We start from the raw sequence: 27,259 nt of genomic DNA, 5'->3' as shown, positions 1-27,259 counted from the left end.
AAATGTTCAGATTAGGAGAACCAGGACTCATCAAGAAAATTAACTACAGTTGTAGCGCGGCAGAGATGCTCAGAAAGAGTCTTGAGTAACTTGTGTGGTAAAATATACATTTTTACTCAACTGTAAGAAACTAACAACAAAAACTGTAGTTAGAAATATGTTTACAGCTGAAACTTTCTGGCAGATTAAATCTGTGTGCCGGACCGAGACTCGAACTCGGGACCTTAGCCTTTCGCGGGCAAGTGCCCTAGGCTGTGGCTAAGCCATGTCTCCGCTATATCCTTTCTTTCAGGAGGGCTAGTTCTGCAAGGTTCGCAGGAGAGCTTCTGTAAAGTTTGGAAGGTAGGAGACGAGGTACTGGCAGAAGTAAAGCTGTGCGGAGAGGGCCTGAGTCGTGCTTGGGTAGCTCAGTTGGTAGAGCACTTGCCCGCGAAAGGCAAATGTCCCGAGTTCGAGTCTCGGTCCGGCACACATTTTTAATCTGCCAGGAAGTTTCGTATCAGTGCACACTCCGCTGCAGAGTGAAAATCTCATTCATGTTTAGAGCTGTTTCGTACCGTATTTATTACATACATACATACAGTGAAGGAAATATGCAAATATGAGCTGAGAATGGTTCAAAAATAAAGGACGCAGTGAAACAAACAGACTTTTCTTTAGTCACAGGGTTGGAAACTATGAACAAATAAGATATTAAGAAATATCTAGATAGATTTTGTGCCTCTTTCTCCGTCCTTAGTTAGAAAGTGAAATAATGAGGAGATGTATTTCAATGCTTAAGAAAACAAACAATATTTGTGTCTACGTGTCATTCGTCGAATCGTGATACGAATTAGAGTGAAACACTTGTCTTTAAAAAGCAATTAATTAGCCTACTGCAGTTACACTTGACACAGGGTTCAGGTGGCCGAAACGCATTTTATCCGTGGGAGCAGAGATGAAACACAACAAGAGAATCAGATGTCCCTGTCGATGACCTTGAAGTTGAGTGGCGAAGCGGCTTGATGTATTAGGACAGTCCTCCACGTAACATCATTGTGTAACTCCACACGGAAGCGACGGATAATCTGTGAACAAAAATACCGTTTTCAGGTGACACGCCGTCAGTTCTGCAACAAAGAGGAGCAAATGAAAGAATATGAAGAAATTTGAATATTGATGTGGAGATTTGAAAGTAATTTCTAGGTTACCGCAATAACTGTTATGTATCTTGGAGCCCTACGCCGTAGCAGCGAATACATACCCTTCTGCAGGTGAGGGCGGCACAGTATGACGCGGTCGCCGACTGGAGTCACGGACAGAGACAACTGTTATTAAAAGCGCGCACCCGGAAGTATGCAAATACGCGGTTTCGCGTTCAGCTGATTCAGAACGCAGGTATTTCCCTCTGAGCCTCTGAAACCCCAGTGGATCCCAGTGTGCTGGTGGACCCATTTGCTGGTCTACCAAACCGATTTGACTCCATGACATGACTGTGTGATGGAATATGTCACTTGTTTAGACGGCCGACTCAAAACAAATACGTCCATCCACGCATCACTCCTTGTGTGTATGATGCAAGAAGCAGTACCTCTGAAGGTTCAGATGCTGACTGGCATGGGCTCTAAGTGGCCCACTAGCAAAGGACACAAGTCTAACCATTTGGGTAAAGATCTGCCTTCTTTACTAGCGAAGCACCAGTGCAAGAGTGTGTTCTTCTCTTTCTCTCAGCTTTCCTCCCCAACTCGATAGCACAGCACATTTACATGCTTAGACTACTCCCACTTTAGAGCAAGCCAATCATGAGCTAGAGTGTGGCATTCGAAGCTGAGAGACTGTCCCTTGCTGTGCATACACAGATTTGACCAACCAGCGACTTTAAAAATTAATTGGGAGGAAAGGAAAAAAGATTCAGTTTTGCGGCCTCTTTCACATGCGTTTACACCATGTCTTTGCTGAAAGCATGAGCTGGATGGAACCACAGCCCTCCATAAAAAAGATATTTATCTCCCCTGTTGCATCCATTTCGAACTTATCAAAGGAACGGCCATGAACTCGCTAAAAGCGTCGTGCCTTCACAAATATGTTTTGTAGTAGAGTCTGGGCGCCTGGACACCTCTGCCCTGTCCCATGGAAATTCGCAGAAACTCACAGCTGTCTCATCGTCTTCCAACCTAACAAGGGCCCATCCTCTGCTTTATTGCCGACCATCAATGTTCTGCTCACAGCTCCAGCGACTCCTTGGCGCTAGTCAGCCTACCTGAATGCGGCCGCCGACTGACCGGCACCACCCAATGCGTCTGCATAATGAGACCGAGGGATTTGGCAGTCTGCAAACGTTTCCACTCAGGCTCCGCTCTCTTCGGCCCTCAGCCGCCGTACGCTTTTATTGCAGTCAGTTAACCACGGCAGGTCACAGACCCCGTGCCCCTGGGCACCCTTGTCATGACTGGGAAGCCTGGGTTGCTGATGAATGGAGCCTCATTGCTTAGACTGAGGTTCTACTCTACTCTACCCTAGATCACCATCGTCAGCGAACACAGCGGCGACATAGGGACAGGAGGAGGAGGAGGATAGTAGTGTTTAACGTCCCGTCGACAACGAGGTCATTAGACACGGAGCGCAAGCTCGGGTGAGGGAAGGATGGGGAAGGAAATCGGCCGTGCCCTTTCAAAGGAACCATCCCGGCATTTGCCTGAAGCGATTTAGGGAAATCACGGAAAACCTAAATCAAGATGGCCGGAGACGGGATTGGACATAGGGACAGGTTCCATTCTTCTAGTGTTTAGGAGAGGCAGAGCGATGTTGCTCCTCGTATCACTGTGAGGAAGCCAGTGGGTATTACCTCAGGTCCCAGCTGATACTAATGGCGGGAACACTGATGGCACACAGTATTTTACGGACGCCCTTCGTTCTCATGTAGCACCTATTGTATGACGACACAATGATGCGTTTTGGAAGTGGACAGTGCTCTTCCACACATGGCACGTTTCTATGAACTGTCTGCGTGGAACTGAGGTACTCCTCTAGCTGGTTATCCAGGTATGTCCCTAGGAGTCCATATGTTGGACCACTTTGGACGTTACCTTCGTTCCAGCGCTAGGGTCCATAAAATCAAGGACCATTTAGAACAGCTGTGGGAGCACGCAGTAGTTTTGTGACACATTTTCCAAACTAACCAGTACATGCATCGAGGCCACAGAGGGCGCCACGTCATACTGATAAGTAGGCTCGTACTGCCGAACTATTTTTGTATTTGACTACATTTTACAATCACTGAAGTTTTGTTTCGTTTGATTCGCCACTTGCGGATGCTTCACTTTTTTGACAGGCACTGCAAATTCTATGATTTCGTTTCTTAATATAGTACCTATACAGTAATATTACATACAAATTATATGATGTACGCCACTAATCTTGTAATATTATGGAAATATTTCTTTTGTTATGTGTATTACATTACATTTAATGAGAAATGACTTTCGTTACGCTAAGTGGAAATTTGGACCCAGTCTTTCTGCTTACAATAGTAAACTACTCAGTTCTAATCGTGAGAAAAGCACGAAATGTGTTGTGAACGTTTGTTGCAGAGTGACAGAGAAAAACACTACTGTAGACGCTTCAATATACGTTTCACGTGCCCTTCAAAGCATCCCACAGATGCGGCTCATGCCGCTGTGATTAACCAATCACAGCCACTTGGTTCGGGCCAGAGTTCTGACGGCGACCTTCTAGCGACCGCTATTTGCAATCTATGGCTGAGGCCTCCAGAACGCTTCAGCCAGGTCTGAAATGACATGCAGACTTCACTGCGTCATTCCTAGTCGTGTCACGTAATTAGGTATAACGGCAGGACAACAGGTCGAGCTCTCCCAGAAAGTACCTGCAACTGATTACTGTTCGAATGAGTGTCAAAGCTGATGGGCAGTTCGGCTTATGGACACTGCTGTTTATATTATTCCTTGTTAAGCAAAAGTTTAGTTTAGGTTGTCGCGATGAAGCAACATGTTCTACTGTGCTGTCTTATATAAAATTTAGAAGACATTTGTGTAGCATAGTTTTGTAGAGGAGCATAGTTTCCTTGCTGGCCCAATATGCAAATGTTTTTAAAACGTACATAGCCTGGTCTCTGAGGCTTCCTTTTGATATCGGTAAAAAAGGAGAACAGTGTAGCAGGACCGTCACTGTTCATTTAACACAAGTCTATGAGTGACTAGTGGATGGTATGCAAGTTTCGCATACTTACTATTTACCTCTGCAGCGGAGTGTGTACTGTGTTGAAACTTCGTCAGGTTAAATCTCTGTACCGGAATCTTGTCTTTAGAAGGGAACTGTCTTTTCGATTTTACTTTCCCCTCTCTTTTATACCATCATACAATCGTCGAAATTGCGCTCTTCAGCATTATGCTCAAAAAGATTTATTGAATTATGTTTATTTCATGACTATTTCGAATGCAAAAGAAGTCTTACTTTATGTGTAAGTTTATGAGTCTCGTCCTAACTTATAAATGTGAAACCTGTTAAAATTAAGCACCAATTCCTCCCAGGAACAAAAAGGTAAGATAGTTCCTTGGGCACAGTGAACTGAATTAATTATTAGAGAAAATGACAAATCATAGGAAAAATAAGGTAAAAGTAAAAAGAAGTGGTAACAATATTGCTACTGACCTAGAACCTACCGTGATCTAAACTCAGCTAAGAACATCCTCTTCTTCTACTGTTAAAAGGTACGTATTAAAAAGTTCTGATATGGTAATCAAGTCGGGTTTGTAGGTTCCAGTGATAATCAGGCATGCAGTACCTGTAATCCTCTACCTCGGTGTGTCCATTTGTTGTGGGTAATAAGTACAGTGCCTAAGCGTCTGTAGCATGTGTAAGTGTGCATGTGTGCATCTAAGCATGTGTAGATATTATGTTTGGAGCTGACTGGGTCGCATTCCAGGACTTGTATTGCTAGGTACCAGTAAAACGGTGGGGTAAATATGCCACTATGTGACATATCTACAGTTTGGGAACATCGCTATGCAGAGCTCCAAATTTTTCTCCCTAGTAGGAAATGCGTCTGTGAGCACTTCCCACCAACTGAAGTGGACAGCAGTATGCAATGGTTTGTTACGTACGTTCTCCCAACTGCGTGGCCAATTTCGTGTGGGCTGTCTGTGCAGTACTGGCTGTGGAGTGGGTTGTTCCGTGAAGTTTTTATAAGTTTAAGACGTTGGGAGATAAGTATCTATTTTCCTGGATGACTCATTTCCAGAATTGATTTTCACTCTGCAGTGGAATGTGCTCTGGTATTTCCTGGAAGATTAGAACTGTGTGCCAGACCGGGACTTCAGCTCTAGAAGTAGTATACGTGTTCTAAACCAACAATTGCGAAGCTCACCGAGCGAGGTGGCGCAGTGATTAGACACTGGACTCGCATTCGGGAGGACGACGGTTCAAACCCGCGTCCGGCCATCCTGATTTAGGTTTTCCGTAATTTCCCTAAATCGATCCAGACAAATGCCGGGATGGTTCCTTTCAAAGGGCACGGCCGACTTCCTTCCCCGTCCTTCCCTAATCCGATGAGACCGATGACCTCTCTGTCTGGTCTCCTACCCCAAAACAACCAACCTACCAACCAATTGCGAAGCTCAAGTCGGTGGGCGAAGTTAAGCAACGGGGACGAAGCATTTTCAGCAGTTGGTTAGTTTCTGGACATTCTGTGCTTTATAATACACTATAGTTTCTTCTTAGGTAGATCGCTTCCAACGCACGCTTGGGGCGTGTATCCCAGCCCACCATTGTTCAGAGGTGTAGCGGTGACGAAAAATGTTATCATAAAAACGTTACGCAAAATGTGCCACAGTGCTACCTGGATAATGGGAAGATCGCAGAATTATACTGGAGTCTAGGAAATATCTACCTATTGATGAAGAACTCCTTTTTCAGCCTCTGGAGGACTCATATTTTTCGATCTTAAGATCGAATGGGCGACGCAACATTTTTTGTCCCAGTTGTGGATTCCATATCTCTATGATTTACTACGATCGATAAACCCAATTACCATCATCGTTCCTCCTCTTTTGTCGAAGATTTGTTAGTTAAACAGGAGTTCCGGCCGATTTACTACTGATTTATCCGTGCTCAGTATAGGGCTTCCTGCCCGTACATACTCTTGAACATTCTGACTCATAACTTTACCATCCTCTTTGTTTCTACATCTACGTCCACGTGGCAAAACTCTGCAAATCACGCTTACATGCCTGGCAGGAGATTCATCGAACCACTTCCACAATAGTTCATTGTTATTCCACTCTAGAACAGCGCGCGGAAAAAGAAAGCGAACCCCAATATCTTTCCGCGCGAGTTCTGATTTCTCTTATTTTCTTACATTGAACGTTCCTCCCTATGTAGGTCGACCTCAACAAAATATTTTTTGCGTTCGGAGCACAGAGCTGGCGACTGAAAGTTCGTGAGAAGATCCTGCGGCAACGAGAAACGCCTATGTTTTAATGATGTCCACACCAAATCCTGTATCATGTTCGTGACACTCTCTTCCCCGTTTCTCCATAAAACAAAAAATTTTGCATTTCTTGGCATTCGGCTGAATTTACGGCCTTATATTTGACTATTTATTGTTCAACTGAAGTTCAACAGGTTACTTCAGAAGACATGTCAATGACCTCACACTTGTCATTATTTAGGATCAACTGCCAATTTTTGTACCACACATTTATTTTATCTAAATCGTTTTACAATTGGTTTTGATCTTCTAATGATTTTACTAGACGATAAAAGACACCGCCTTCTGCAAATAACCTAGACTGCTCCTCAGAGTGTCTCCTAAATCGGTTATATAGAAAGGAACAACAGAGGGCCTATAACACTATCTTGGGAAACACCATAAATCACTTCAATGACTGTCCGATAGTTACTATGAACTGTGACCTCTCTGACAGGAAACCATGAGTCCAGTCAATAACTGAGACGTTATTTCATAAGCACGCAATTTGATCACAAGCCGCTTGTGAGGTATGGTGTCAAGAGCCTTCTGGAAGTCTAAGCAATACGGAATCAATTTGAAATTCTTTGTCGATAGCACTCAACATTTCATGTGAGTAAAGAAGTAGTTGTGTTTCACAAGAACGATGTTTTCTAAATCCGTGTTGGCTGTGTGTCAACAGACCGTTCTCTTCGAGCTAATGTTCGAACACAATATAGTTTCCAAACTGCTGCTGCATACCGACGTTAATGATATGGGGCTGAAATTTAGTGGATTATTCCTACTGCCTTTCTTGAATACTGGTATGACCTATGCAACTTTCCAGTCTTCGCATACGGATCATTCTTTCAACGAGCGGTTATATAAGATTGTAAAATATTGAGTTATTGTATCAGTATACTCTGAAAGGAACCTAATTGGTATACGAGACCGGAAGACTTGCTTTTGTTAAGTGATTTAAGTTCCTTCACTACTGCGAGAATATCTAATAAGTTAATCGTACTGGCAGCTGTTCTCGATTTTAATTCTGGAATATTTTCTTCGTCTCCTTTGGTGAAGGAATTTCAGAAGGCTGTGTTTAATATCTCCGCATTGGCAGCACTGTCAGCGGTAGTACTTCCATTGCTATCGCGCAGAGAAGGCATTGATTGTTCCTTGCCGACAGCATACTTCACATACGACCAGAATATCTTTTGACTTTCTGCCAGGTATCGAGACAAAGTTTCGTTGTGGTAACTATTGCAAGTATCGCACATTGAAGCCCGAACTAAATTTCGAGCGTCTGTAGAAGATCGCCAATCTTGGGAGTATTGTGTTTGTTAAATTTGGTATGCGTGTTTCCTAGTGCTTGCTACAGTGTTAAGAGTTATTTGGGTGCCGAGGTGGATCAGTTCCGTTGTTTGTTGATTTATTTTGCTTAAATTTATGTTGATACTATTTATTTGAATTTAAGCCACATCATGTCTACACTTACATTATTAATGTGGGAGGAGTGGAGATTGTCCCTCAGAAAGGCGTCAATCGAATTTTTATAAGATAATTTGAATAGATATATTTTTTGTTTATTTGTGGCGGATTTTGGGCTTACAATATTGAATCTCGCTACGACAACCCTATATTCACTAATCGCTGTATCCGTTTTGATGCTCGTTAATAGCTGAGGCTTATTTGTTGCTAAAAGGACAAGTTTGTTTTCCCAACCCTTTACTTTTCGCATGCGCTCATGAACTAACTGCTTAAAACAATTTCCAGAAAATGCGATAAGCACAATTTCGGATGCTGTTTTATGCATACCTCCGGATTTTAACAAGTATTTTCGCCGACATACCGAGGGTAAATTAGTCATGACCAACTATAATTATAAGAGTCGGGTATTTGTTTGAAATTAGACTTCAGTGTTCTTTGAACATTTTAGCGATTGTATAATCTGCGTTGGTAGGTCGGTAAAAGGATCCAATGGTTATATTATTCTGGTGGCCGAGAATGACATCTCCCCATACTAACTAACAGGAACCATCTACTTCAATTTCGCAACAAGATAAAATATTTCTAACAGCAATAAACACGCCATTACCAACTGTATTTAGCCTATCCTTCCTTTACTGCGATAGGTCATCTCGAGCTTCAGCCAGCTTTCAGTGCCTATAACGATTTGAGCATCAGTGCCTTCTATTATGGCTTAGAACTTCGGTAGTTTGCCCCGCCGGGTAGGCGTTCGGTCTGAGGCGTCTTGTCACGGTCCGTGCAGCTCCCCCCGTCGGAGGTTCGAGTCCTCCGTCGGGCATGGGTGTGTGTGTCGTCCTTAGTGTAAGTTTGTTTAAGTTAGATTAAATAGTGTGTAAGATAATCCAGTGACGAAACGCGCCGCTCTTCTTTGGATCTTCTCTATCTCCTCTGTCAATTCGACCTGGTACGGATCCCACACTGATGAGCAATACTCAAGTATAGGTCGAACGAGTGTTTTGTAAGCAACCTCCTTTGTTGATGGAATACATTTTCTAAGGACTCTCCCAATGAATCTCAACCTGGCACCCGCCTTACCAACAATTAATTTTATATGATCATTCCACTTCAAATCGTTCCGTACGAAAACTCCCAGATATTTTACAGAAGTAACTGCTACCAGTGTTTGTTCCGCTGTCATATAATCATACAGTAAAGGATCCTTCTTTCTATTATTCGCAATTAATTACATTTGTCTATGTTAAGGGTCAGTTGCCACTCCCTGCATCAAGTGCCTATCCGCTGCAGATCTTCCTGCATTTCGCTGCAATTTCCTAATGCTGAAACTTCTCTGTATACTACAGCATCATCCGCGAAAAGCCGCATGGAATTTCCGACACTATCTACTAGGTCATTTATATATATTGTGAAAAGCAATGGTCCCATAACACTCCCCTTTGGCACGCCAGTCACACAGCTGGTCTGATATTCCGTGGGCTCTTACTTTATCAGGCGACAGTGCGGAACTGTATCGAACGCCTTCCGGAAGTCAAGGATAATGGCATCTACCTGGGAGCCTGTATCTAATATTTTCTGGGTGTCATGAACAAATAAAGCGAGTTGGGTCTCACACGATCGCTGTTTCCGGAATCCATGTTGATTGCTACAGAGTAGATTCTGGGTTTCCAGAAATGATATGATACGTGAGCAAAAAACATGTTCTAAAATTCTAGAACAGATCGATGTCAGAGATATAGGTATATAATTTAGCGCATCTGCTTGACGACCCTTCTTGAAGACTGGGATTACCTGTGCTCTTTTCCAAACATTTGGAACCTTCCGTTCCTCTAGAGACTTGCGGTACATGGCTGTTAGAAGGGGGCAAGTTCTTTCGCGTACTCTGTGTAGAATCGAATTGGTATCCCGTCAGGTCCAGTGTGGACTTTCCTCTGTTGAGTGATTTCAGTTGCTTTTCTATTCCTTGGACACTTATTTCGATGTCAGCCACTTTTTCGTTTGAGCGAGGATTTAGAGAAGGAACTGCAGTGCGGTCTTCCTCTCTGAAACAGCTTTGGAAAAAGGTGTTTAGTATTTCAGCTTTACTATGTTACTCTGTAGTTCATGATTTAGGGAATCAGATGTGGTTAAAAAACTGTTAAAATTATCAAGTTCCTCAGCAAGTTGAGATTTGCGTCCATGGAAAAAAATAGTATTTTAATTCTCAAAACAAAATGTTGTAACTACATGAAACGCCCGATGATCCGGATGCAGAAGGTTGGCGATCTATGGCAGAATAAAAAAAGAAGCCTGAAATATAGTTTCACGGTCAGAATAAATATTTTAACTTAAAATGCACTATTAGGCAGATGACTCATATTTTACTGACGTAAGATAATGCCAGTCGGACTTTATCCCATCGTCACACATCCCTGCATTATTTTTTCCGTTGTGTCCGATTTTATCTTCAGATATATGCGAGGTGTCCATTCTTGTGACATATTTGTCGCCAATTACCTCTGTTCATTTGTCTGCCCTTGAAGCGAATAATCGATAATTTCCAACCTTTCCTTTCCGGCGAGTAACGCGTAAGTAATGCAGTGGGCTTTCGAACGTGAGGTCTAAAATGTTTTGTATGAACAGTTTCCGGTTTCCTGTGCAGTCTCGGATCTGCGTTAACCTGTCTAAAAGGAGCTTGCTGTACATGCAAACATATCTGACAGGCAAATGCAAGACAATAAAATAAATGACGAACGAAGAAACAGTCGTAAATAGTTTTATTGGTCCAAAATCACGACCGGTTTCGGCCGATTGTAAGCCCATCTTCAGGTGTACAAAAACCGCGAAGCGCATGGCTACAATAGACTGATCACCAGGCTGGGGGCAATTGGAAGCCGCATGTGAAGCCGAGATACGAATCACGGGCTTATAATCGCCCAACGAAGGTTGTGATTTTGAACCAAAAAACTATTTATAACCGGAGAGGTTAATTACCTTAGTCTGTCATGGTGATCAGTTACAGATGTACATTTAAGCAAATCTTATGTACATATTATCTAATAGTTTGGCATCCAGACTGCGAACTAACGAAACTTCTTTTAATGCATGATCAAGTCACGTTAATGTGACTACTGCCTTTCTGGAAGTTAAGTGTCCGGTGCTCACTCTTAGACGGAAATGGCAACACCAGCGGTGTAGGGTATATAAAGTGTGTCGGAGGGACGCAGACAATAGTGCTGTCGTAATCGTAATACGGAAACGGAAGAACTTATCTGACGTCCAAAAGGGCAATGGTGGAAGCATTTACGAAATGGCTAAGTTTTTAGACTGTTCGCGTTACGTGTTGGTTAAAGCGTACTGTGTATGACAAAATGGCGCTATTCAAAAATGGCGCCGAAGCAACTATGGTGCGCCATGGCCCACAGATGACAAGGGTAAACGACGATTGCGATGTATACGGGCGAAAAGACATGCAGCTGTTGAGCAACTGTCATGGAGCCCATGTCCCTGCCGTTTTACGAACTTGTGGCGGAACTCGCTGCTCTTCTTTTGGACTGAATCGTTTGTAGAAAGGACCCACTTCGCCGCGCAACGACGAGCCTTTATACGTATTTGTGTTCAATCCGTTACATATATTTATGCTGAATGTCAACTGCCAATCCATACACCAAGCGTCGATCCTCTACTGGTCTTTCTGGACTCCGCTGCAAATTTTATAGCGTTGTTATTTCTCTAGATGTAACAGTGTTATCGTGAATAGCATCATGAAGCTACCGACACTATCTAGTAGGTAATTTGCACATGGGGAGTGTTCACAATTAAAAATTCTATTTACTAGATCAAGCTTTATGTATGTCTGATAAGTGCTTAAAAGGACCGTTTTGCTTTATTATGTCCACTAACTGAATGCAATTATTGCTTCACTTCTCCTATGAAACTTCCAGTAAATTATTTGACATAAGATTTGTTAAGAATATCGTATCATAAGATATACAAATCTTTTTCCCACTATGTTAAATTACAGACAATCCAAGTGCTTGGTTTTTGTAGAAGTGGTGCTTTCAAATACGTATGTTTTTAGATAGGGTCTGCCTTTAGCAAAACACTTTTGTTTTTTAACTCAAACATGTTTCACTGCAGTTGCAGCATCTTCAGTGGGTTTTTATTTCTCATCATTTTACCATATGGTGTGGTTTTTCTGATGTGTTCTGTTACTACAGTGACTGTCTTGTTCCATAGTTTGTCATCTGCAACCACCTACACGTTTTCTTTTTCCTCATTTTCATCACTGTCAAACACTATATACTGAGTTGCCACTGTCACTGTTTCACAGTTTACCAGCTATAAAAATAAACATGGCGGGCAGTGCTTTTAAAGTCTATAATAGTTTTACAATCGTCACTACTGCATGTTGATATTTGTTCGATCGTGTCTGCAGGTGTCTTCCCACCCCTTTTCCCCCAGAATCATATCCCGTCAGGAATCACAAAGTTAGTTGATTGCTTCTCGGAACTTAGTCGTTTAGCCAAACCTTTTTCAAATTTCAGCCAGCGTATGATACCAATTGACAGGCTCTCCATGTGTGTTCCCTTTCCTGTTTAGTCATAGAGTTTTCCAAAGTTTTTGTGCTAAGAAAGTTCAGAAAAACAACTGTGAAATTAGGTTTATTCCTCTTCGCTGAGTTTATCGTACTGATCCAATCCTCTAGCAAGTAAAGGTGCTGTTCTTTTTTTACTAGCCTATTTCGATTTTACCAAGGCAAGCCGTATTAGGCAAGAACGAATCCGTAGAGTCTTGGAACTCCAAGTCTTCAGATTGTATTTTTGTCAGGAACTGGATTTCAGAACACTTCGGTAAAGCCATACAAATACCCGGGAGAAATACTTTATAGGAAATTGAAGTGGGACGATAATATAGGCTCAGTTTTGAGTAAATCAGGTAGCACACTTCGATTTGTTGGCAGAACACTACGGAAATACAACCAGTTTACAGGGGAGTTTGCTTACAAATCACTCGTGCCACTCATCGTAGCATATTTTTCAAGTGTTTGGGACCAGTACCAAATACGACTAGCTGGGGGTATGAAGCGTATAATAGAAAGGGCAAGGCAAATTGTCACAGGTTTGTTTGACGCGTGGGAGAGTGTCACAGAGATCTTGAAAGAACTAGAATACCAGTTTCTTGAACACAAACGTAGACAATTCCGAGAATCACTACTTAAGTTTCAAGAATCGGCTTTAAGCGATAACTCTAGGAATAGACTATAATCTCTATATACCGCCCCAAGAGGAATCCTAAGGGCAAGATTTATTTAATTACAGCAAACACAGAGGTATTTGAATAGTCATTCTTCCCTTGCTTCATACTTGAATGGAGCGGGAAAAACTCCTCATAACTTTTACAATGGGACGTAATTTGAGCCATGCACTTTACAGTGGTATGAAGAGCATGGAATGTAGATGTAGATCTGGTGGATCAAACTTAAACTGACTTGGTTTGACACTTCACTGAAACATTGTCTGTTTTTATGATACAACAGTAAAGTCTATTGAAAAATAGCCACAAATGGACTTTTTTCATGTTACCCCGGAGGCTCGTGACAATCTAACAGTGAACGTAGTCCACGACAGACAGCGCCAGCTGCTACGCTGGGAGAGATACGTACCCTGGCCAGCAGCGTGTAGACCTCCAGCTCTGCGAAGCGCCTGCCGATGCACATCCTGGGGCCGAAGCCGAAGGGCATCGAGGCGAAGGGGTGCGCGTCCTGCGCCTCCGACCGGCCGTCCGGGCCCTTCAGCCAGCGCTCTGGGCGGAACTGGTCCGCCTGGGGGAAGTACTGCTCCGACAGCGACAACCGTGCGTGGCCCATCATCAGATCCACCTGCCGGCATAGAGCACAGCGCAGTACAATCTCAGAGGCGCTGCCTTATCGCGGTACTCATTACCAAGATAGCAGACAGTGCATTTGTGGAATCGTCCCTTTTCAGAGTATGCTGATGAAATAATACAAATAATACCATGATTAGCAATCTTGTACAAACGCTCATTCGACGAATGATCCCCACTCAATAGGCTGTAAAGTTACACAGTTCACATCAATACACAAAGAATGGAAATATAAGTAATTCACTGAGTTATAGAACCATATCATTGATATTTACTTTTAGTAGGATTTTTGAACATATACTGTGTTCCAACATTACAAAATACAGTCTAAGGGGAAAAAAACGACACACCACGAAAGGTTTATTCAAATAGGTTACAAACTGTTATTCATATACACTACTGGCCATTAAAATTGCTACACCAAGAAGAAATGCAGATGATAAACGGGTATTCATTGGACAAATATATTATACTAGAACTGACATGTAATTACATTTTCACTTAATGTGGGTGCATAGATCCTGAGAAATCAGGAACCAGAACAACCACCTCTGGCCATAATAACGGCCTTGATACCCCTGGGCATTGAGTCAAACAGAGCTCGGATGGCGTGTACAGGTACAGCTGCCCGTGCGGCTTCAACACGATACCACAGTTCATCAAGAGTAGTGACTGGCGTATTGTGACGAGCCAGTTGCTCGGCCACCATTGACGAGACGTTTTCAATTGGTGAGAGATCCGGAGAATGTGCTAGCCAGGGCAGCAGTCGAACATTTTCTGTATCCAGAAAGGCCCGTACAGGACCTGCAACATGCGGTCGTGCATTATCCTGCTGAAATGTTGGGTTTCGCAGGGATCGAATGAAGGGTAGAGACACGGGTCGTAACACATCTGAAATGTAACGACCACTGTTCAAAGTGCCGTCAATGCGAACAAGAAGTGACCGAGGCGTGTAACCAATTGCACCCCATACTATCACGCCGGGTGATACGCCAGTATGGCGATGACGCATACACGGTTCCAATGTGCGTTCACCGCGATGTCGCCAAACATGTAGGCGACCATGATGATGCTGTAAACAGAACCTGGATTCATCCGAAAAAATGACGTTCGTGCACCCAGGTTCGTCGTTGGGTACACCATCGCAGGTGCTCCTGTCTGTGATGCAGCGTCAAGGGTAACCGCAGCCATGGTCTCCGAGCTGATAGTCCATGCTGCTGCAAACGTCGTCGAACTGTTCTTGCAGATGGTTGTTGTCTTGCAAACGTCCCCATCTGTTGACTCAGGGATCGAGACGTGGCTGCACGATCCGTTAGAGCCATGCGGCTAAGATGCCTGTCATCTCGACTGCTAGTGATACGAGGCCGTTGGGATCCAGAACGGCGTTCCGTATTACCCTCCTGAACCCACCGATTCCATATTCTACTAACAGTTATTGGATCTCGACCAACGCGAGCAGCAATGTCGCGATATGTTAAATCGCAATAGCGATAGGATACAATCCGACCTTTATCAAAGACGGAAACGTGATGGTACGCATTTCTGCTCCTTACATGAGGCATGACAACAACGTTTCACCAGGCGACGCCGGTCAGCTGCTGTTTGTGTATGAGCAATCGCTTGGAAACTTTCCTCATGTCAGCACGTTGTAGGTGTCGCCACCGGCGCCAATCTTGTGTGAATGCACTGAAAAGCTAATCATTTGCATATCATAGAATCTGCTCCCTCTCGGTTAAATTTCGCGTCTGTAGCACGTCATCTTCGTGGTGTAGCAATTTTAATGGCCAGTAGAGTAATACCATTTTTAGTAATCATGTACAAACGCTCATTCGTCGAATGATCTGCATTCAGTATACTGAAAAGTTACACAGTTCACATCAGTTCACAAATAAACGAAATAAAAGTAATTCACTGAATTATAGACCGATATCATAGTTATTTATTTTTAGTGGGATTTCTGAACATATAGTGTGTTCCAACATTACAAAATACAGTCTAAGACAAAGGTAAAACGACACACCACGAAGGGTTTATGCAAATAGATTACAAACTGTTGCTCATATAAATATTGACGGAAAATGCAAAATTGTGAACTTTAGCGGCCGATGGGTGAATGCGTAACGCTAAAGCGCCGTTTCGCCGTTTATCTGGTAAGGATAGGGACATGTCGAGACCAGGACATAAAGTCTTTGCGAATATTATTCCGTGTACTCAGATGGATGCCACGGCCTTGCCGCAGTGGATACACCGGTTCCTGTGAGATCACCGAAGTTAAGCGCTGTCGGGCGTGGCTGGCACTTGAATGGGTGACCATCCGTGCCGCCATGCGCTGTTGCCATTTTTCGGGGTGCACTCAGCCTCGTGATTCCAACTGAGGAGCTACTCGACCGAATAGTAGCGGCTCCGGTCAAAGAACACCATCATAACGACCGGGAGAGTGGTGTGCTGACCACACGCCCCTCCTGTCTGCATCGTCAACTGAGGATGACACGCGGTCGGATGGTCCCGATTGGGTACGTGTGGCCTGAAGACGGATTGCATACATGCATGTACTCAGATGGATAGTCACTATGCCTCGTAGACAGGTGGGTGAACAATATACGTGGATGTCAGCATTTAAACTTAAAGTAGCCGGTTGGAGTAATCGGCGAATCGATCGACATTTGAATAGGAGCGATGCCACGATCCTACGATGTTGGCAGAAGGGAGTGAACCATGACCGAACACAGTGCTAAGAAGAAAGCGGTCGATCTACAGCGACGACAAAGCGTGAAGACTGATGAATCTTCAGAGAGACACTCAGAGTCCTGGGTTCATGATTAGTATCGATCAGGCGTGCAACTGGTGCTTCAGTGACCACAGCGGCTCCTAAAAAGAGGGCTGAGCTCCTAGCGCCCTTTGCGGGAACTACCATTGACCTCTGTACACCATCAAACCCCTTTGCAGTGCTCTCGATCACATTCGACCTGGAATCTCATTGACTGGAGTAGAATTGTCTTCAGTGATGAATCCCACTGCGAAGTGAGCCCCGATGACTAGCGAAACCGTGTCTGGAGACTCCCCGGACAGTATTGGGATACTAACTTGACTGTCGCCCGCCATACAATCCAAGGACTGAGGATCCAGGGTGCCAATTCATTTCATACTACGACCCCTTTAGTTTTCATATGCAGCATGGCACTCCAACTAGCTCGGGATTCTCACAACATAACGCACCAATGTACAATATTTGGCACGATATCCCTCTGGAGTACATCCAACAAACCTACAAATCAGTGTCAAGACGAAGATTGCTTGCGTAAGGACCAAAAGTAGAAAAATGCGTTATTAAGTTGATTAACTTGAGAATCTCTTTTTCTTGAAGAAATCATCCCAATTTTCTGAAGCTCTAATCATTTATTTATCTGTACATTACATCAAATCTATCGATCTCTGTCGTATTTAAGTAATTCCTTCTTGGTGTGAAATGTTTTGTTTCGTTTTGTCTTAGACTGTAGCTTGAAGAAGGCGATCCAATGGCAAATCACGAGAGCGGATTAGGGCAATATATTTCCGGTTTAATGTCTTTATTCACACAAATTAATGAGTGCTACCGAAAGGAGATCCCAAGTTGATCCCATAAATTTAGATTTCCAGAAAAATTGTGACACTATTTCTCTCTAGTGGCCTCTAATCAAATTGCGGGTCTGTGGAATATCGTCCGGCGTCGCGAATGGATTCGTGAATTCCTGAATTCCTGACTGACGGGAGGTCGTCTAGTGATAAACGATATTTGGGGTTCTTCAGTGGAGCATTACCGGCCATTTGCTGTTAACAGTCTACATAAACGGTTTAGGAGAAATTCTCTGCAGGCCTCTTACTCTGTCTGCAGATGATGCCATTGTTTATCGTCTTGAAAAGTCATCAGACGCTCAAAACTAATTGCAAAGTGATTTAGAGAAGATAGCTGCATGGTGCAAAAAGTAGCTATTGCTCCTAAACAATAAAATAAAGTTGAGTGTTTCTAAATGAGTATGTACTAAAATAATTCCGCTAAATTTCAGTAACACGATATATAATACAGTTTTAAAGGTCCTAGACTCAAATAAATAGCTAGGGATTACCATTACGAGCAACTTACTTCGCTTCCATCACATAAAAGACTATGCGGGGAAGGCGTTTTATTGGCAGATCACTTACAAGGTGCAGCAAATCCTTTAAGTACATTGCCTACATTACACTTGTTCGTCCTCTGCCACAATGTTGCTGGGCGATGTAGGATACTTACGAGATAGGATTAACGGAGAACATAGGAAAAGTTCAATGAAGGACAGCACGTTTTGTATTATTGTGAAATAGGGTAGAGAGTTGCGACGGTCGGCGAAATGGGAATGGGGATGAAATGCTTAAATCCCGGAGGAACCCGCAGCTGCGACGGTCGGCGGAATGGGAATGGGAACGGGAATAGGGTTGGCTCTCATTGTCTAATTCGGGGATGATCTCCTACCATTTCTGCCGCCAGACACGTGTGCTTAACACCTGTTAAAGTGCATGAAGAAAATACTCTTGTGGCTGCTGACAGCCAAGTACAAATGTTAACCAGGGTGCAGTCTAAGAGACTGAAGTGGAATGACGAATCGAAGGCATGTGTTAAGTTCCTTCAAATGCACAAGCTTTTATTCATAACTGAATAAAGTTCACGGGTGGTATCTTCCAAACAGTTAGGTGCCGTTTTATTTATTGGTTTGGCCACCAAAAGCGATATTGAACATGCTACAAATTTTAATTGAAGTTCTTGAATGATGAAGGACGTCGACTGAAGTTTAGCGCATTGATCATTTCGCAAGACACTGCCTAATCTCGAGGGCTTAAAGTTCACTTGACATTAAGGCGAATTCGTTAGTGTCGGATAACAAAAAATATTACACTACTGGCCATTAAAATTGCTACACCAAGAAGAAATGCAGATGATAAACGGGTATTCATTCATTGGACAAATATATTATACTAGATCTGACATGTGATTACATTTTCACGCAATTTGGGTGCATAGATCCTGAGAAATCAATACCCAGAACAACCATCTCTGGCCGTAATAACGGCCTTGAGATGCTTGGGCATTGAGTCAAACAGATCTTGGATGGCGTGTACTGGTACAGCTGCCCATTCTGCTTCAACATGATACCACAGTTCATCAAGAATAGTGACTGGCTTATTGTGACGAGCCAGTTCCTCGAGCACCATTGACCAGACGCTTTCAGTTGGTTAGAGATCTGGAGAATGTGCTGGACAGGGCAGCAGTCGAACATTTTCTGTATCCATAAAGGCCCGTACAGGACCTGCAACATGCGGTCGTGCATTATCCTGCTGAAATGTAGGGTTTCGCGGCGATCGAATGAAAAGTAGAGCCACGGGTCGTAACACATCTGAAATGTAACGTCCACTGTTCAAAGTACCGTCGATGCGAACATGAGGTGACCGAGACGTGTAACGAATGGCACCTCATACCATCACGCCGGGTGATACGCCAGTATGGCGATGACAAATACACGCTTCCAATGTGCGTTCACCGTGATGTCGCCAAACACGGATGCGACCATCATGATGCTGTAAACGGAACCTGGATTAACCCGAAAAAATGACGTTTTGCCATTCGTGTACCAAGGTTCGTCACTGAGTACACCATCGCAGGCGCTCCTGCCTGTGATGCAGCGCCAAGGGTAACCGCAGCCATGGTCTCCGAGCTGATAGTCCATGCTGCTGCAAACGTGGTCGAACTGTTCGTGCAGATGATTGTTGTCTTGTAAACGTCCCCATCTGTTGACTCAGGGATTGAGACGTGGCTGCACGATCCGTTACAGCCATGCGGATAAGATGCCTGTCATCTCGACTGCTAGTGATACGAGACCGTTGGGATCCAGTACGGCGTTCCGTATTAGTCTCCTGAACCCACGGTTTCCATATTCTGCTAACAGTCATTGGATCTCGACCAACGCGAGCAGCATTGTCGCGATACGATAAACCGCAATCGTGATAGGCTACGATACGACCTTTATCAAAGTCGGAAACGTGATGGTACGCATTTCTCTTCCTTACACGAGGCATCACAACAACGTTTCACCAGGCAACGCCGGTCAACTGCAGTTTGTGCTTGAGAAATCGGTTGGGAACTTTCCGCATGTCAGCACGTTGTAGGTGTCGCCACCGGCGCCAACCTTGTGTGAATGCTCTGCAAAGCTATTCATTTACATATCACAGCATCTTCTTGCTGTCTGTTAAATTTCGCGACTGTAGCACGTCATCTTCGTGGTGTAGCAATTTTAATGGACAGTAGTGTAGAAGTCCACACTGGTTTAAACACAGTTAAAGTGCATTGGCACTGCTTCACAATCAGTCACGCAAGTGTGGTAAAAATAAGAGTCCAATCTGACCGTATCAGAAATTAATTCCCGTTGACATCCCAAAACACAGTTTACAATCCTCAGAAATAAAAGAATCCCACAGTAGCGTTTCGGCGGCTAAGTTTGGCGACACTCGATTGGAAACAGTCCCACAGCTACGATATTGGCAGCAAAGCCCCGTTTGCTTACAAAAACAGTCACAAAAAGGCACAACACATGAAAAACTCAAGTCACTACTGTGTTCCACACTGAAAACATCGTAAGTCCGGATCCTATCTTCCGTTTGCACTCACACGCAAAATTCAGCACTTCGAACCGCAGAAGCTGTCACCAGTGTCGCGTCGAGCAGCACAGGTCCGGCGTCGGCAAAGGCGGGCCGAACTCTGACCTGGAGCTTTGTGTCAGCTCCGCTTAAATAATTTCGATGCGAAATGCCCCAAGCTACGTCACGTGCCTGCTTTCCATTGACCACCACTTCATTGCATAACTTTTTACAAAGAAGAGCTATCTTAATTCTGTTTGCACCATTACATGCGCACTCAAATTTTCATCAAAACACATACATTACACAAATTTGTAGCTGCAATAGCTAGCTCAGAATTAAAATTTTGCAATTCTCTTTGCAGAGTGTGAAAATAGATTTTGTATATTTGTGCCACTAAATAACATCACAGTTTTTTATAAGGCACCACTTTCCATATGAATTTGAAGCGCTCTTTCTGATACACTAATCAGGGGTTATGTAATAATTACAAATATCAGAAACTAACCATGTTGAAATGTATATAACGACACACGCTGTCATACACTGCCTTGCTATTTGTGTATCTGTTTTGTATTATTTATTTTAATTAATTATTAGCAACTAATTAATAAAACTGGGGTTTAACGAGTCAGAAATTAATGTTGCAAATTATACAAGTATGTCAGTTGTGGAGTTTAGGTGAGAATTTTAAAATGAGCACTCGCTCTACTCTGTACCTGCTCTGGTTCAAAAATTTTGAATTATTTAGTATGTTGTATTTGTTGCAGATTTGTTTAATTAATATGTTTTGATGTAAAATTCGTATAAAACGCATCCGTGTCTCGGCTGATTCGTCCGAACTGCTCTTTCATTTGCCGTACTGTACTTTGTCGTACTAATTTACATTTGTGTGTAATCAACACAAACATGGACAAAGCGTGGTCTTAAAGCCGTGTGCTGGAATGGGTTAAACCCTCATGACGTCAGGTAACAGTCAGCCGTTGACACTGACACGTCCACGGGGAGCGATCTGCCGCTGACAACTCGCTCGCCGCCGTCTCCCCAGCCGGTCTCAACGGCCGTGCGTCCTCCGTTTAAGTGCGACCCGCGATCAAACTTTTCTCTCCAAATAAGAACAAATGCCTGTCGTGTCACAGTGATACGCGAACTGGAGTGGCAATCATAGAAACACAGGCGTTTTTCATTGCCGCTCGCTTGGAAACATTTTACAATGTGCTGATGGAATGGTACAGAACTAGTATAGAAGTGTTTCTATGAGCCCTGTGCCAAAGAGATGTTACTGCAGAGCAGGCATTTCTCGTCAGATTTGAATATGCAGGATTCCAACGACTTCCTCCGTCGTCACTGTCATTATTTAACAGTAACACTACACTAAAGAGAAAGAAAAACGTGGTAGATCTGCCTAATATCGTGTAGGGCCCCCGCGAGCACGCAGAAGTGCCGCAACACGACGTGGCATGGACTCGACTAATGTTTGAAGTAGTGTTGGAGGGAAATGACATCATGAATCCTGCAGCGCTGCCCATAAATCCACAAGAATACGAGTGGGTGGAGATCTCTTTTTGAACAGCACGTTGCAAGGTATCTGAGAAATGCTCAATTATGTTCATGACTGGGGAGTTTGGTAGCCAGCGGACGTGTTTAAACTCAGACGAGTGTTCCTGGAGTCACTATGTAGCAATTCCCGACGTGTGGGGTGTCACATTGTTCTGCTGGAATTGCCCAAGTACGTCGGAATTCACAATGGACATGAATGGATGCAGGTAATCACACAGGATGCTTACGTACGTGTCACCTGTCAGAGTCGTATCAGGCGCCCCATATCACTCCAGCTGCACACACCCCACACCATTACACAACCTCCACCAGCTTGAACATTCCCCTGCTAATATGCAGAGACCATGGATTCATGAGGTTGTCTCCATACCCGTACACGTTCATCCGCTCGATACAATTTGAAACGGGACTCGTTTTACCGGGCAACATGTTTCCAGTCATAAACAGTCCAATGACGGTGTTGACGGGCCTAGGCGATGCGTAAAACTTCGTGTCGTGCAGTCATCAAGGGTACACCAGTGGACCTTCGGCTCCGAAAGCCGGTATCGATGGTGTTTCGTTGAATGGTTTGCACGCTGACACTTGTTGATGGCCCAGAATTGAAATCTGCAGCAGTTATCGGAGGGGTTCCAATTCTGTAACGTTGAACGAGTCTCTTTAGTACTCGTTGGTTCCGTTCTTGCAGGATCTTTTTCCGGCCCCAGCGATGTCGGAGATTTGAAGCTATACCGGATTCTCGATATTCACGGGAACACTCGTACGGGAGAATCCCCAGTTCATAACTACCTCGGAAATGCTGTGTCCTATCGCTCGTGCGCAGACTATAACACCACGTTTAAACTGATTTAAATCTTGATAACCTGCCATAGTAGCAACAGTAACCGATATAACGAGTGCGCCAGACACTTGATCTCTTAGATAGGCGTTACCGACCGCAGCGCCGTATCCTGCCTGTTTACACATCTCTATATTGGAATACGCCTGCCTTTACCAGTTTCTTTGGTATTTCAGTGTAGTAGTCTGTGTGGTACTTTCACATGATGAAGTTAGGTAAATTATGTCACAGCGATGACAAGAAAACACGCAATTTCCATACGTTACCATAGATTATTTCAATGTACACTCCTGGAAATTGAAATAAGAACACCGTGAATTCATTGTCCCAGGAAGGGGAAACTTTATTGACACATTTCTGGGGTCAGATACATCACATGATCACACGGACAGAACCACAGGCACATAGACACAGGCAACAGAGCATGCACAATGTCGGCACTAGTACAGTGTATATCCACCTTTCGCAGCAATGCAGGCTACTATTCTCCCATGGAGACGACCGTAGAGATGCTGGATGTAGTCCTGTGGAACGGCTTGCCATGCCATTTCCACCTGGCGCCTCAGTTGGACCAGCGTTCGTGCTGGACGTGCAGACCGCGTGAGACGACGCTTCATCCAGTCCCAAACATGCTCAATGGGGGACAGATCCGGAGATCTTGCTGGCCAGAGTAGTTGACTTACACCTGCCACGTTGGGTGGCACGGGATACATGCGGACGTGCATTGTCCTGTTGGAACAGCAAGTTCCCTTGCCGGTCTAGGAATGGTAGAACGATGGGTTCGATGACCGTTTGGATGTCCCGTGCACTATTCAGTGTCCCCTCGACGATCACCAGTGGTGTACGGCCAGTGTAGGAGATCGCTCCCCACACCATGATGCCGGGTGTTGGCCCTGTGTGCCTCGGTCGTATGCAGTCCTGATTGCGGCGCTCACCTGCACGGCGCCAAACACGCATACGACCATCATTGGCACCAAGGCAGAAGCGACTCTCATCGCTGAAGACGACACGTCTCCATTCGTCCCTCCATTCACGCCTGTCGCGACACCACTGGAGGCGGGCTGCACGATGTTGGGGCGTGAGCGGAAGACGGCCTAACGGTGTGCGGGACCGTAGCGCAGCTTCATGGAGACGGTTGCGAATGGTCCTCGCCGATACCCCAGGAGCAACAGTGTCCCTAATTTGCTGGGAAGTGGCGGTGCGGTCCCCTACGGCACTGCGTAGGATCCTACGGTCTTGGCGTGCATCCGTGCGTCGCTGCGGTCCGGTCCCAGGTCGACGGGCACGTGCACCTTCCGCCGACCACTGGCGACAACATCGATGTACTGTGGAGACTTCACGCCCCACGTGTTGAGCAATTCGGCGGTACGTCCACCCGGCCTCCCGCATGCCCACTATACGCCCTCGCTCAAAGTCCGTCAACTGCACATACGGTTCAGGTCCACGCTGTCGTGGCATGCTACCAGTGTTAAAGACTGCGATGGGAATCCGTATGCCACGGCAAACTGGCTGACACTGACGGCGGCGGTGCACAAATGCTGCGCAGCTAGCGCCATTCGACAGCCAACACCGCGGTTCCTGGTGTGTCCGCTGTGCCGTGCGTGTGATCATTGCTTGTACAGCCCTCTCGCAGTGTCCGGAGCAAGTATGGTGGGTCTGACACACAGGCGTCAATGTGTTCTTTTTTCCATTTCCAGGAGTGTATATGATGTATGAATGTTACGACCTACGGGGGTACCTCCGATGGTTGATATCTCAGCCTACTTTTGTACAGTTTGTCGTGACCGGAAAGCATGGACCGCTGATGTGGCGTCACATTGTGTTCACCGATGAATTCCGGTTTTACGCTACATTTTCATGGTTGATCTGCAAGTCACACCTAAATGCCTGGCAGAGGGTGACTCCGGGTGACTGTCGTTTGGTGAGAATGACGATAACCTGGAGACAGATTCCATTCTTCCCATGTTTTGCAGCTGCAAGGCGATGTTACTTCTAACGTCATGGTGTGAGGCACCATCGCGTTTGACTTCACAGCACAGCAGGTAGTGATTGAGAGGAATCTGGTGCCACCACGGTACATCACGTACATCCTGCATCACCATATGTTACCTCTTACGTGACTGTATCGCGGGGCCAGTTTGCTACAAGACATACAAGGTACTCCCGTGACCAGCAAGATCCAGAAATCTGTCTCCAACAGTTCACGTGTGGGACCCGCTTGCACGTCAGGTCCATCCCAGTGCCTGTATCTTGTACATCAAGCACCAGTTACAAAAATTGAGTCAGTTGTCTTCTGAGAGCATACAGCAGCCCCATGGCAGCCTTCCCAATCGATTTAGTGCATGGATCCAGGCCAGGGCTGATGCAACGTCATACTGATGAGCGGGCTCGTTCGTCGTAAATTTGACTACCTTTTTTAATTACTGTAATAATTTCACATATCCTCTTATACGACGAAATTTCATTTCGTTTCGTCCTCCGCTTCGGATCGCTTCACACTTTTATTACGCGCCACGTGGTCTGGGGCGTTCTTTCACGGTTTGCGCGGTTCCTCCCGTTGGAGATTCGAGTCCTTGCTCGGACATGGGTGTATGTGTTGTCTTAGCGTAAGTTAGTTTACGTTAGATTAAGCAGTGAGTAATCTTAGGGACCGAGTACCTCAGCAGTTTGGTGCCACAGGATCTTACCACAAATTTCCAATTTCTGTCACGCTGTATAGATGTAGATGCATTCAGACTTCACTTTATAGCGAAAATAATGTGCATATCAGACGCGGACAATACCAGCTTTAGAGATGCCGGAATTGAAAAGAAACTAGATGTTCCATTTATTTCACGCGTAAACCTACTTACACTCTCTGCAACCCACTGCGCGTTGTGAGCCGCAGGACTCTTTGTTCCAATATTGTTGTTTTCCTTCACTACCCCAGGACCATGGTACGAGGACTATTCTGTAAATTTACATTGCAAGTTTTCTCTATAATAATGGAATTTATCTTCCGAAGTTTCTCACTTAATTCGCCCGAGCATTTGAATGTGCCTTATGTCTCTGCGGTCGTTTGCTTGTATAGTTCACGGGGGTCGCCGTGGTTTATCAATTTCACCTTCTTTCACTTCAAACCAGTTGGAGAAGTAACCATTGCCCTGCTGTCTTGGCTCCAAGACTCCTTTTCCTCAGTTGCGATGACTGGTTCAGCCTGAAGAGTTACTTAGAAAACCAGCTACTACTGAATGATATTGAACTTTCCTTCTTTGCGATACGTATTAAGCTGCTGCATAAATTCGTAGAATCTCTCTTTTGAAAGTTGGTAATCCTGTTGCTATGGATTTATTTATCGACTGTATTTTTTAATTTGTAGTTCACCGTTGCTATTTGAGTTTACATATTGTCAGCTTGTCATTTGGAGATAGGTAGTGGAACTGTGGACCCTAGAAAATGGTGCTAATCCTAGATAACGTCCGTTCGCATTCTGCTAGACTGACAAAGATCACTACACGGGAGCTGGGTAGGGAAGCCATTTCGCACTCACCTTATTCACCGGACCTTGCGCCTTCAGAGTTGCACCCTTTCCGCTCTCTATCGAACAACCTGCAGGACACTTCCTTTCTGGATGACATTGCGGTCCGAACATGGTTCGACGAGTTGTTCGCCTCAAAACCACGTGAATTCTACATTCGCGTAATTGAAAAGTTATCCTAGCGTTGCAAAACGGTTGCAAATAGTAAAAGAGAACATATTATTGATGATTAAAGTCTCAATTATGTGTATCTGTTGTGTTAATTGAAGTTATGAAGAAAACTCTACGAACTTAGGTACCAACGCAATATTCTCGTATTAAACTCCCTATACATTGCATTCAACAGGTGCTTACAACTCGAGCTATACAGCATTAGCAGTTACGTCACAGCTGTCAAACAACGACAGACACTTCCTTGAGACATCAGTAGCACTGTCTCCAAACTTCTGGGGGTTCCATGAACCACAGCGTATCTCCTAAGCGAAACATCAGCAGCATGGACGAAACGCTCGCTGCATCAAGTGCGCAAAGCAACGTCATTATTGCTGTCCGCCATCCCAGCACGCAATACACGAGCAAATAATACCAAAAATTCCACGCATAGAAGGCGTGTCGGAAACATAGTGAACTAACAAGAATTTTTTTTTTTTTTAAATCGTGGACATCATTCGTCGGATTGAAAGATCAAGGTATAACATATAGCTTTAATTCATACCTGTCTGTTACACCCCAGACCTCCGTTACAGTTTCACATGGATTGTACTGACCAGTCAAGAACGTATCTGCGCGTCTCTGCATTCGTGTCTGCTTCCTCTCATGTACTGCTTATAAGGTTTCTAGTGTCTTGCATGCGAATTATTTTACAGATATCCCGCACTTTGTTAGATTCCGTCAAAGAAAACTGTCTTCCATTCAG

The 27,259-nt window shown here is 44.5% G+C and overlaps 1 protein-coding gene across 1 annotated transcript in view; it reads right to left on the bottom strand.

Moving 5' to 3' along the window:
* Nucleotides 1-603: 603 nt before the first annotated feature.
* Nucleotides 604-27,259, bottom strand: part of LOC126187449 (probable cytochrome P450 301a1, mitochondrial) — a 196,356-nt gene continuing 169,700 nt past the window's right edge. The window contains exons 11-12 of the mRNA XM_049928534.1: nt 13,569-13,784; nt 604-1,067 (exon numbers count right to left, since the gene is read on the bottom strand). Coding sequence (XP_049784491.1) covers nt 957-1,067; nt 13,569-13,784 — 327 coding nt within the window. The 3' untranslated portion in view covers nt 604-956. The remainder of the gene's footprint in view (nt 1,068-13,568; nt 13,785-27,259) is intronic.

Source organism: Schistocerca cancellata, chromosome 5 (assembly GCF_023864275.1).
Source record: "Schistocerca cancellata isolate TAMUIC-IGC-003103 chromosome 5, iqSchCanc2.1, whole genome shotgun sequence".
NCBI classification, from domain to species: Eukaryota; Metazoa; Arthropoda; class Insecta; order Orthoptera; family Acrididae; genus Schistocerca; species Schistocerca cancellata.
This window is presented reverse-complemented; position numbering and strand designations above follow the sequence as displayed.